The sequence below is a fragment of the Hevea brasiliensis genome, chromosome 4 (genome assembly GCF_030052815.1).
Source record: "Hevea brasiliensis isolate MT/VB/25A 57/8 chromosome 4, ASM3005281v1, whole genome shotgun sequence".
Classification (NCBI taxonomy): Eukaryota; Viridiplantae; Streptophyta; class Magnoliopsida; order Malpighiales; family Euphorbiaceae; genus Hevea; species Hevea brasiliensis.
The window spans coordinates 106,243,092-106,257,164 of NC_079496.1; the positions used below are offsets into that span (position 1 = coordinate 106,243,092).

The window sequence follows — 14,073 nt, forward strand, 5'->3', positions numbered from 1 at the left end:
AATTAACAGTGATATTATATAATATATAAATTAAAATTCCATTACATTGAAAATATCTAATATTTATTAATTATAATCATTAAAAATAATATTTTTACTCATGAAATTAATAATTTCAATATATATTATGATTAGAGACATATATAAATAAGATCTTATATAAAACTAGTAATTTATTATTAATTAAATTTACATATTTATTAATTAAAAATTAATATATAGTTGTATTTTGTTAATTAATTATTACAAAATTTTTCATTATATATGTGTGTGTGTTAAAAATTAGTTATTAAGTAGAATTTCACTTAGTTAAGGATTTATCTTCTAATTAAGTTAGGATTATTTTTTTCCCTTTTACTTTAACATTGGCTTCTAATTTTTTTAATTATTGACTAAAAATTTTAAATTTATATAGACTCTAAATTACTTTAAATAATAAAAAATAATATAAACTATTTTAATAACTTATTAAAATTAGTCCTTTATTATTATGATACTAAACTATCATGAATATTTTTAGAAATCTAAATGTTTTCCTTTCATATATTTATATATATTATAGATTATAAATTAATTATATTTTTATTTTTTATTTATTAATTACTTCTTATAAAATTTTATATATAATTAAATTTAAATAAAAATAGTATTAAGAATTTTAAATTTATACAAAAATAATAAAAATATTATAATTAATTTAAAAAATAAAGAGTATTTTTCATAAAACTAATGTTTCCTTTTCTTTTATATATATATATGTGTGTGTGTGAAGAAAATGTTTTTATGAAAAATTATAATGGTAAGATAATAGAGAGCATAAGCAAAATGGAGGCCAGCAGGAATCGAGCTAGCTCCCACATAGATACGGTAATGGGTTAATTTTGAGTGCGGATTAAAGCTAAACCTATTATATTTAGGCCAAAATCATCAATTGGTACATGGTTTTAATTTTTGCATCCACTAAACATTTACTTCTTGTTTGAAATATAAAATTTTATAAGAATTTAGTTTAATTGATTTTTTATTAATTTTTATATTTCAAATAAAAAAATTAATTATTTTTAATTTTAAAAATAAAAATTAAATATAATTATATAAAAATTCATTTAATTTTTTTTTTAATAATAAAGTCTTCAACCTTTAAGTATGGGTTTAGAACGTTATATCAAATTGAAATCAACAGTTTAACAAAACTGAGAAACTTTTACTTGATTAGTTGAACATAAATTTAAGAAATAAATATATAAAAATATATAAATTTTATTATATATTTTATATTTTAAATTTATAATATATTAAATTTAAATAAAAAAATTAAAATAATGATTCTAATTTAATTGGGCTCAAGAAAATGATGTGATTCAATCTAAGTACACCAAGTGGCACGCGCAATGATGCCATTTTAGAAATTTTCAAGTTGTTTTTTTTTTAATTATATACAATAATTTTCTTTAATAATAATAATAATAATAATAATAATAATAATAATAATATAACAACCATATTTTAGCTTATTTTAAAAAGTTTGAAATTAAATGAGAATTTGCTTGTTATTTCTTTCAATTTTTTAACTCTCGACCCTCGATTTATTTTTTTTTGTTTAACCAATATTTTTATCTAAATTTTAAATTTTCACTATCAATTTTTTTATATTTCACCTTTTGTCTTTAAAAAAAAAAAATCAAGTAGATGTTTTTCAATGCATCCAAAAGACGATAATGGTAAAGGAAAAAAATTGAAGAAACTCAATTTTCTTTTGATCATAATTTTTAACTGATGGGCATTGACATAGTCAAATAATTATTGGATAATTAATTACTATTCGCCTATCTAGGTTAATTTTTGAATCAAGAAAGTCAACATATAAACTTAGATAAGGAGGAAGATAAAGTTCCAATGCGAGCGGAGTAAAGAAGCAAATTTCTAAAGCACAACATATTCAAGATATATATATATATATTGTTATATATCTCAACTGTTAATCAACTAGACTAATTATCTTCTGAACCTTTTATAATAGCCTGAAAATTACGGGAGTCATACAGCGAGCTATAAGATTCCAGGTTAAAAGTTATACTTATAACTCTCAGGCTCGAATCTGGGATCTCTCCCAAACCTACCTCATTATTAATCACTAGACTAATAAATCATTGGTCAACATATTCAAGATGAATTTTACAAAATTTTATTAATAAAATAACGTTTAATTAAAGTACAACTATTGTATAAAAATATTAAATTCAAGTACAACTATGTAGACAAATATCTAAAATAAGCATTTGATTGAGGTGGGAATCAACACCATACAAATCCAAATTAGCTAATTTGAGTCTTACAATCTTTTCAAGTTTCAAATATGTTCATCAAAATATCAAAAAAGAACTTGCAAGGTTTGTATAAGTTGAACACTTCTCATAATCATTTGGGAAAAAATTGAAATTTCAAAATTTTTACCAAAATTCTTTAAACACACAATTTGAAACACTTTCTAGAAGCATTTTTAAATGAATAATTATGACATTATATTTTGTGAAAGAAAATATTTATAAAATTTATTGGAAGAGTTAAAAAATTGTGTTTCTATTTATTTGGATAGAAAATATTAATACAATTCATTGGAAGAGTTTAGACATTGTGTTTCTATTTATTTGGATATATGGAATGATCATTAATAAGTTAATCCCTACATTGAAGTAACCTGTTATTAGATGATAATTTTTTTATTCAAAAAGAGTTAATGTTTAGAGGCAAAAAAAAGGCACACCACACTAACTAATTATAGGTTGATTAAAAATATATTACATGTAGGAGGTGAGTTTATGTTTGAGCGCGTCCATCTCACACATTATGGATTCTTGTCTCGGTTAACTCGTTCGTCTCTTCTTGTTCAATTTAAGTTTGTAATATGATATTAAAGCAGGTCTGACTTGTTCACTAGTTTTTTAATTTAATATCAGAGCAGGTGTGATCAGTTCACTCACTCCTCTTCGTTCAATTGAAATTTGTAATAAATTCTATTATTTCTTCTAAGCAGAGGTTAAATCTAAACCAAAATTAAAATTATAAGACATAAATAGTTGAGAATTGACTTTAGGATTTAATTTAAAATGTTTAATTTTAGTATGGAAACCGGCCTATGGTCTTTCTACTTGCTCCCACACCACACGGATAAAATCATGGCTAAAAAGAGCAAGTTGCTCAAGTGCTCGCACTTGCTTAGCTAAGAACCCTAATGGTTTTAAGTGGGCCTTTCTCTCAGTGGTGTAATGGCTAAAAAGAGAAGGCAAATGTCGAGAGAATGATTAATTGATTGATTTGACATATAATAAAAAGTAATGACAATTACAAGTTTATTAACTTTATATTATTCTATGTATTACGTGACAATGAAACACTTAATATATATATATATATATATATATATATACACACACACACACACTTTATGTTAGCATGATTCATCGACAAAATTCCACGTCATTAACCCTATTGTCTGCCTCATGGAAACCTGTTTATCAACTCCAAACACGTTCATATTGTTAAAACGATTATCAAATATTATCAATTAATATGTATTTACTAATTATTAAAACCAATGTCTTAATTTGGTGGTCAATTTACATCACTTGATTACTTAATAATTTATAGATTTTTCCGGTAGATTTAAACTTTGCAAGACAAAGAGAGAATATTAGATGAGTTAACTTGAATAATGTCTGCATTGTTTAAATCAATAATGGTACTGAATAAAATATATAATTGATTAGAGAGAATAACCTACTTGGTTATGAAAATTTAAACATCTTATATAGACATTAAGTGAACTCCTTTTTGAATAAATAGTATGATTATAGTAGATTCTTATTTTAGAGAATATCCAATTAGAGTGGTATTCAAAATCCAAATAAATAAGAATACTTATCTCGTGTTACCGCATCAATAATGTAAATAAATATTAAAAAGTTAATTATATAAATTAACTGTTGAATAAGCAAACCCCAAAAATAAAATTTAATAATTAAATCAAACAGACACTAAAGGCTTGTTTAGTTTAATTGCTGGTATAAGAAATAAAGGTTTTAATTTCTTATAATTATAAATATTTTAATTATTTTAATCATACTTTTTTAATAATTAAATTAATTTTATTATATAAATTTTTAATTTTAAATAATTATCATATTACTAATAAATTTTAATAAAAATATCGTAGTCTAAATTAAAATTTTAATAGATTTAAAATATTCTAAAATAAATTGTCTAGAATAATAACTTTAAGATATTCAAAAAATTATTAATTTTTTATTGCTACCTAATTGATAGATTGACTTAGCTATTAATGTTAAAAAAATTACATGTTAGTTTATATATATATATATATATATATATATATATTAAAGAATAGCCTACAATGAAAAATATATATATATAATCGGACATGTTGGCCTAAAAAAACAAAAAATAAATACCCAATCAAATCTTAGAGAAACCGTGATTGTTAGGTGGAATGACTTGAAGCTCGTATCGCGTCATGTTACAATGAATCTGATAAATTAGACGCTGGCCTGTCTTTTTTCATGAATTAATTAGCTTGAAAAATAAATAAATAAATAAATAAATAAATATATATATATATATATATATATATATATTGAAAAAAGTACTAATCAAATTGCCAAAATATGAGTGGAAACTGAGGAGAGAACAAAAAGGGGAAATGGAAATTGCTTTTGGAAAAGCACTTATGAGAGTTTTAGGAAGAAAAAGAGAGAATGGGTTCATGGAGATTTGGTGTTTTGCACAAAGAAATCTGTAGAAAACGCGTAGAAAAAGAGAAAAGAGAGAGATTTTGGTGTCTGATATGGGTGTGGGACTCATCCAAAAAGATTCACCAGAAAGCTTTTTCTTGATGTTTTTCAATTATTATTTGGAGCTTGGCTATGAAGCCAATGCCAATGCCAATGGTGGGCTTTATTAGCAGAAGAAAAATTTATACCATTTTACGCATAGTCTGTTTCCTATATGTCCCATTTGGATATGGGGTGTTTACAAACTCTAGATTTATGATCTCTGTTTGTTTGTCAAATAGGATTTTATTTTTATTTGTTTTCTTTCGGCTAAATGTTCGAATTTGACCTCTGTAACTTTTTTTATAAGTTAAAATTTTTATTTATAAAAAAAAGTCAGGAAAAATTTAGCTGAAACTATTGTATTTATACGTGGGAGTGTTTAATTTACTTCATTTTTAATGTTTTATTTAAATTAATTTAAAAATTTCAATTTAAATTCAATTTACTTCAAAAATTAAAATTATTGAGCTAAATTTCTTGATTTAGACATAAAAAATTTAATTTCTTAATTTTTAGATTAAATTTTTTATTTTTTTTTTACTTTAGTTCAGAAACTCAATTTTTTTAATTTTTATACTAAATTAAATTTAAATTAAAATTTTAAATGAATATAAAAGTAAAATTAAGTTTTAAGCAGTTTTTTTTATGCTACTGTCAGAGTTTCTAGTTGCCATCTGTTAATCTAATAATCCAGTATATAATTTAAGAGAAAATCAAATGAATTTCTTAAATAGTTTTTAAACACCTTTTTTTTTATAATTGTTCTATATATAAATTAAATTTTAAATTAATAATTTCATATGTGGAAAAATTGATCTATTATTAAAAAAATATTTAAAAAGTGTTCAAAACAAACTCGGTAATATTAGAATTACTTTGAAGATTTTCAGATTTAGAATATCAGCTAAATAAAAAAAAAAAAATTCAATGTTGAAATTCTATCAGCTGAGTTTCCCTTTAAACTTTTGTGGGATAAAAAAGGCTGAAATTATATAATTTGGTGGATCTGAAATGGTAGCATGGTCGTCCTATACGATGTAAATTTTGGCATTAATTTCTTTCATTTTCTTGTACCAGCGGTATTGTAGACCATGGAAACCTATGCTTTAATACAACATCGTTGTCCGAGGTACAAATATTAAATACCCCTAATAAAACTGCCGGCCCTTCATATTTAAGTTGATTGGAATTGGGTGTGGGTGGACTTACTAGAGTCAACACGCTTCAGCAAAATTATTATAATTTTATTAAAAAATATGACTTCTTCTTGAATTATATATGTGTTTTTGTAAATAAATAAAAAAAAATCAGGGATGATAGAATAAATATATTTAGATATTTAATTCAATTTTATTTTATTTGAATAGATATGGGTAATATATAATTAAATTTTATTGAATTTAAATTTAAAAAAATAATATTTATATTAAATTTTGATAGAATATAAATTTGATGTTGATATTATTTTATATAAATAATTAATTAAACATAAATTATATACATTATATTATAAATAAAATAACATTTAAGTATTTTATAAAATTATTATATTTTAAAATATAAATTATTAATAATATATGTAAAACTAATCAGATTAGAGTAATAACAATTGAGCTTGAGATAAGTTTAATTAATTTAGAATGACTTAAAATATTAAGAATATTAATTGATTTTGAGTTTAACTTTGTCATTTTAATGGTCATCCTATTCATCTTTGACCCTTTGTTTAAATAGACAAAAATTAAGATAAAAAAGAAAAAAATTAAATTTTTTAAGAGATTATTCAGTACACTCGTGCATATAAATGATCTCTTTAAATATATGGATCTCACCCTTAAAATTAAGAAAAATCTATTTTTTAATTTCTAAAAAAATACTAAAAATTAGTGCTCCGAACCCCTTGCAAACAATAATTCTCCAAATTTCCTTAATTCTTTTGCTTGGATAACATTAATTTTAAAATCAAATGATATAAATGGACAAATTTTGAGTTAAAAATTTTCATATTGAATGCAAAGATTTTTTTTTTTTTTTTTTTAAAGAACTCCTGTCTATTTCTACGCATGGATACTTGAAATAAAAATATAGTTTAAATTCACGAACAAAGAGAATCTTACCCAGAAAAGAAAAACAGGTAAGACAGTTATAACATCAGCCTAATACCAATTATAGCGTACTCTACATTAAATAGATCTCTCATACAAATTTGTCTCATACTAAAATTGGTAAAATTTTAATTTATCGGATCATGATTATAAGATTGATACAAATTAATTTATTAATAAAAATGAAATATTTAATAAATATAATGAATAAGGAATAGGTTTATTAGTGCCTACCTAATAATAGTAATAATGTGTATGTATGACGCTTAGGACGATCATATACATTAATGGATACGTACAAATGAGCATTTAGTATGTACACATTATCGCCCCATATAATTGTACTCGTGAGAAAAAGACCCTCGTATAGGGACTAGGGTGGACACAAGCCTATACATGGTTTGCTCGAATTTCTTTTTCATGAAATTTAATAAGAGGTTGTAAAATAACATTAAAAAATTAAAATATTGTGAGATAAATTTGTTTAAATGATTTTATGGCAGTAAAAGAAAAAAAAAGACATTATCTTTGGCAATAGATTTATGAATCTATCACTAAATTTATCGTTAAAAAATATGATTTAGTGATAAATCAAGGATGAATCATATTGTTACTTTAAATAATTTTATAGTAGGGGATTAGGAGAGTAGAATTCAAATTTGAATCTGGCTCAGTGGATGATATGCTTTCCATCTCATATCTTCATTTTGTTACTATAAAATCTTTAAATTTAAAAAACGTTACATAAAAATACCTCATACTAGAATCTCATCATATCTCTCATTAATTTGATATTGTGGTAATGTCACACTGTAAAATTAACAAGTCGCGTTTGTTTAGTATTATTATTAAAACTGTTGTTGAGAAAAATATTTTTTTAAATTATATTAGTTATAGAGTATTAAAATATGATTTAAAAATAAATTTGACATATTTTAACATAAGAATACCAAAATAATAAAATAATTTTTTCAAAATTGATTTTTTTAATAGCATCTAAAATCTTTTTTGTTTTCTTAACAAGTGCTTTTCAACATCTCAAATTTAATGCCAAACAGATTTGAAGACTTTTTTTGGTGCAAAAAATATAGGATAAGTATGTTAGATGGGTTTTTTTTTTTTCAATTTAAAATTGGAATTTTTTTTGGGAAACAATTTGTTATACTAAATATATCTCATTTATGTGTTTAGATAGGGGTGAGCATTATTCGGTTCAAACTGAATAAACCGAACCGAACCGTCTTAATTCAGTAATTCGGTTTGATTTTTAAAATAATTTGGTTCGATTCGATTTTATATTATAAAAATTTCAGTTATTTTGGTTCGGTTTTGAAGAGAAAAAAATAGGTTAAATCGAACTGAACTGAATAGTAATTTTATATATTTAAATCGAATAAAATTAAACCAAACCGAACTGAATCGATTTTTAAATTGATTAATTTTTATGGGGAATTTATGAATTATATGTAATTGTATATATATAAATTGTTTAATTTCATTGATCAATGGTTATTAGGTTCAAATCAAAGTCAAAATTATACCAAATAACTTAAAAATCAAGTCTAAATTAAATCAAAATCGATCGGTTTGAACAGAACCGAACCGAAATAGAGTGATTCGATTAGATTCAGTTTTTTTATCAATTTCAGTTCGATTCAAATTCTAAATTATATGATTTAATTTTCATGATTTAATTCAGTTCGGTTCAGTTTGAACCGAATGCTCAACCCTATGTTTAGGTATGAAATTGCAGAGTTCTAATTGTTATTTGTATTTTGAGTGGTATGATGACCCACTCCCTAATCAAGTAACAAATATAATTTTTAAACTTTTGACTAGAATTAATATACATGAGATAGAGATTGTAGAGATTGTGGAACTGTAGTTTATTTAATTTCTTTTTATTTTACAGTATAATACTTTCACATATTAGATTGATCAGAAATATAATGAGATTCTGGTATAAGAGACTTTTATTTAATATTTTTTAAGAGACTTTTATGTAATATTTCTTAAATTGAGAAGCTTCTTGGTAACAAAATAAAAAAAAGGACAAAACTATAACAAATTTTAAAGTTCAGGGATGACTAAGAAAAATTAGCCCTTCAACCTCGGAACCAAGCATTTTGCTACTTTAAATATGTTACAAATGTAAATGATAAAAATAGGATTGAATTGGTGAAATTGTGTTGTCTGTTAATTATAATTAAGTCATCTTAATTAAAAAGACACATATCTAATTAGTTTGAATTTTACTTAAACACTAATAAGAATATATAAATTTAATATTTTAATTCAATAAAAAAATTAGTTACCTTTCTATTTTTAAAATTAAAAATTTTCAAATCGATAATTGATTTTCAATTTTATTTGTCCATCCCTATTTCAGGGTAGGCTTATGGTCAGTGGATCATGTCATTAATAGAGAAAAATCTCAAATATAGTATTTTGTTTATCAAAGTTTAAAGGTCAAATAAAAAAACACTAAAAATCCTTTCATCATTATGTAATTTTATTTTAAGATTTTAAATTTTAAAATTTAAAATCAAATTTATAATTAAATATAAAAAATAAATATTTACTATAATTTATAATTATATCTAAATATTTTAATTTTCATTACAAATTTAAACCTTTAAAAATTATAGTTGAAATTCAAAATTATTTACAAAAATTTAAATTTTATTCATTAAATTTATAATTACAATAATAATCAAATACAGTAAATTTTAAATTTTATTATTTAAATCCGTAGAAATTCACACACATTTTAGCAATCAGTTAGGTTGAAAGTGCTATTACACTTTTGTGGGAACAATTCTTGCAAAAAAAAAAAAAATGAAGGCAAGAAATGATACCCATTCCTTTCAATAATTGAAACTTACTGTTTATTGACAAATATGGCTTCCCTCCTTAGCCAGTTGCCATTTAAACTTATCTCTCTCTCTCTCTCTCTCTCTCTCTCTCTCTCTCTCTCTCTCTCTCTCTATATATATATATATATATATATATATATATATATATAAGACTAGTGGAGGTGGAGACCATCGGTAGCTTCATGGTTAATCTGATGAGATGATTTTATCTTATTCTAATTTGAATATTTATATATTGAGTGTCATTTTAGATTTGATGGTAGATTTTTTTTACGAGGTTAGGTTAAATTCAGGATATCAATTAATAATTTTGAATCTCAAGTTTAAAGGAGCTATGACCAGAAAAAAAAAAAAAAAAAGGTGGGAGTGGGTCTAAAATCACCTAACTAGAGTGCTGTATGTAAGGATGTGGGTTCTTGATGATGAAGATGATGATGCCATTCCAAAGATAGAAATCTCGTGCAAACTTTTGAGAGGTGGTCAACCATGGAATCAAATTATGATAGCTCAACAGGAATACTTTATTTCAGAGAATCCATGGGCTTATCTTCATTAATTCTATTTTATTTGTCAAATAGGTAAAAGGGTTCACTATTTTTCAATTTTTTTTTAATAAATTGACAGAAATGGAAAAGAAAATGCTCAACAAAGACACCTTTTCACGTCAACAAAATAAGCAAAAACGTACACAGACAAAAATTAAAAATTCCTGACGTATATCTTTATCTTTATTTAGAGTAATTCATTATAAACAAATTTAGAAAAACTTTCACCAACACAATTATTTGGCATAGAAGATCCTTTTTCTCTTTTAATGCATAATTCATTGTATGCTTTTTCAGAAGACTTAGCTTAGCCATAGCCTTGTGGTTCTTGGACTAGTTGCAAGAAATATTCTGATTCCCAGAACACCTCTGATTTGTCTCATCCCAGACAAAAGGAAATGGAAATATCATTCCTAAAATTGATAGCCACCATTTTTCAATCCAAAAAGGAAGAAAAATCCAAGCACAACTGACTGGAACAAAAATAGATTATCTGTGAGAATATATATATATACAGACAATGGACAAGAGTTAAAGAGCGTGAGATAGTTAGGCTGTCAAATGGGGCATATGACTTGTGTCGCTGTCAAAAGAGCTCAGAATTCATGTTTCACCATCTTGGTGTCTGCTACAAACCATTTCCTTTACATTCAAAAATAAATACAAGGTAAAACTAGAAGGGTATTTAGCGGAGGAGCCCTTCTTTAGCAGGAACATTACAGAAGACGACAGGGTGAATTTCATCTTAATCTATCAGTATAATATTCATAGAATTGTGGGTTTTTTAAGATACCATTATAGCTCGAAGAAACAATTTTCATGGTCATACCATTATATTCATAGAATTTGTTGCTTGTTTTTTTATGTAATGTACGTATAGCCCTGAAGCTTTCTGTTGCTTTTGAGAGAGAGAGAGAGAGAGAGAGAGACTTGCTCTGCCTTTGGAATTGGATGTGTGTAAACTGTACAAGTACCAAGAAAAGAAAAATAACAAGTGGAAAATAAAGAAGGGTTGCTTTCTCTTGTTTGAAAACAGAGAGGAAAATAAGGAGATAAAAAAAATTATTTTTCACTAGTTAGAGAGAAAATAAGAAAGCTGGTGGAAAATCTACCTTTATTTTAAAAATAGATATATATATATATATATATACACACACACTTCTAAGGATAATAAAAAAAGATAAAATAATATATTTATGAAAATATAATTATTTTTCCTTTCACTCTTTTTAGTTTTTACCTTTCTAATTAAATAAAAAAATAAATTTTATTTATTTTCCATCCTCGCATTTTTATTATGTTTCCAAACAGAGATTAAGATTCCATTTTCACACTGAGTTTTATAACTTTAATTCCTCTCCACTCTCATTGTATTTTTATTGTAATAATAATGCTAAACGAGGGTTCACCAACCAAGGAAAAATTTATGGCACTTTGTTTATTTCCCAGCACTGTACAGTTTGATTGATTGAAGAGGTCACGATGTCACATAAACACAACTGTGCCAAACAAAAACCCAAAAAAAAAAAAAGAAAAAGCAAAGAGAGTTTTAGCCCTTAAAAGAAAAACAGAAAGGACTAAAATCTTTTTTTAGATTACAGGTAAAAGAAAAACAAAAAAGAAAGGAAGAAGAAGAAGAAGACGCGCACACACACGTACACAGAATTACATTATTCACAAACTGAAAAAAAATGGCTAATAATCCCACAACAAACCTTGCCCAAAGCTACTATTTGGCATCAAGCCCTCCCCAGCTGCCGCTGTTAGCTCATCGAACAGACACCCACCACCGTAACTATCCTCCCCGCTCTGCAGCCATGGTGGAGGATACACCCATCCCTCAACTGAGTCATCCAACAGAAAATCGTTCTTCAACCCGGACGAGTCGTAACTCGTCTCCAGACTCGGCAATTCCACGATCTCACTCAACTCGTCTTCTGATCCCGTAGATAAATCCATCGCCGATACCAGCGAGGATAAAGAAGTGGTGGAAGCCAAAGATATTGAGGAAGATGTTTTTGAGTCGAGCTTTTGGTCAAATATGTCCATTTGGGCTGCCTTGGCTGCGGCGGCTTGCACGTCGCGTGGGGCGAGTGATGCAGGTCGAGGGAGGTAGTTGGCGAGCTCGGGAAAGTTGAGAATGGTGGAGTTGCCCTTGATGCTTAAGGCAGCAACGTCATGGGCTCGAGCTGCCATTTCAGGGGTAGGGAAGGTACCGAGCCAAATGCGGGATTTCTTGCGGGGCTCGCGAATTTCAGAGACCCATTTGCCCCAGTTCCGCATGCGAACTCCACGGTAGACTGGGTGTTTGTTGGAGTCCCGCAAGCGTTTGATCTTTTTGGTTGGGAAGTGTCCGTCTTGTAGGTCTAGTTGTTGTTGTTGGGGTTTTGATGGGACAGAGTTAGAGTTTGGGTTGGAGACTGAATGGTTTGACCCTGGTGAAGAGGGTGAGGGTGGCGATGGCGATGACGATGACGATGACGATGACGATGGCGATGACGATGAGTTTGAGCTGCTTTCAGTCTCTGAATTTTGAGTTTGCTTAGTCATCTTTCTTTCTTTAGTGGACACTCCGTTTTTTAAGGCTAATTACTAGTGAATCAGTGAATGATCAGCAATGATTATTCAAGCTGTTAGCTAGTGCTTGTCATTTTGAAGCAGAAGACAGAAAGCATCCACGTAATCTGTAGAGAAATTGAAAGGGCCTGGTTAAGCTAAGCAGTTAAAGTAGAGATGGAGATTGTCAGGCATGTACCTAGAAGATGAGAGTTAGAGATGGAGAGGTAGAGCAGTAGTAGTTGGGCAGCAGGCAAATGAAGGAATTAAAGGAAAAGGGAAGGAGGGAGTGACACATATGAAGTTTGGAAGAGGTCGAGCTTGATTAAGGAGGGCTTTGTACCCATCGTTTCCTAATGAGTCATACAACACTTATAAGCATTGAGAAAGAGAGAGAGAGAGAGAGAGTGGACCCAGAAGAGAAATGGGTCACCCTGCTAGACCCTATGGTACAATGTCCCCTTCTCTATGTCCACGCAACCCTCCATTGGTTTCATCTTTACCAGTTTCACCTCTGTTTCACTGTTCATTTCTCCCTTATCTTCTTCTTCTTCTTCTTCATCTGGGCTTTGTAGCAGCCAGCTCTCTACCATTACCGATACTAACCTCATCATTTTTTATGTCTCCATTTTGCCCCTCCACCATTCCCTGCCCTGTCTATGGTTCATGTTATAATAACTAGCCGAGGTTTTTCAAATCTTTTATTGGTCCAATTAATTGTGGTTCACATATCTGTTTATTCGGTCCCAACTCATCAGAAGCAGCAGAAGAACTCCCTAAAACCCCTTTTTCAATGGACCCATTTCTCTCCAATAAAGAACAATGCCACTGTGCTTGATTAATTAATGTATCACCTGCCAACTACAGCCCCTAATTAACTTCTGTATTGTACTAGTTTAAGAAAAAATATCACTACAATCTAAAATATCATTTCAATCCAGTGTTACAAATGTCAGGCCTTCGCGCTGGCAACACTCTGCGTTTTTTTTTTTTAAATCATTCTATCTCTATTGTTTTTCCATATTCAATTCAATGATTGACAGCCCACAGTTTTTCCCAATCTTAATCCTGAAGATAAAATTTGTCAAACAATTAAATAGCTTTCATTTGGATCAATTAGACTATCTAATTTGACTCTCTT

At 27.1% G+C, this 14,073-nt stretch overlaps 1 protein-coding gene across 1 annotated transcript; it reads right to left on the minus strand.

The window, feature by feature from the left end:
- Nucleotides 1–11,787: 11,787 nt before the first annotated feature.
- LOC110652141 (dehydration-responsive element-binding protein 3) lies at nt 11,788–13,488 on the minus strand. Its single transcript, XM_021807661.2, has one exon. The coding sequence runs from the start codon at nt 12,924–12,926 to the stop codon at nt 12,072–12,074; it is 855 nt and encodes a 284-aa protein (XP_021663353.2). The 5' UTR covers nt 12,927–13,488; the 3' UTR covers nt 11,788–12,071.
- Nucleotides 13,489–14,073: the final 585 nt, after the last annotated feature.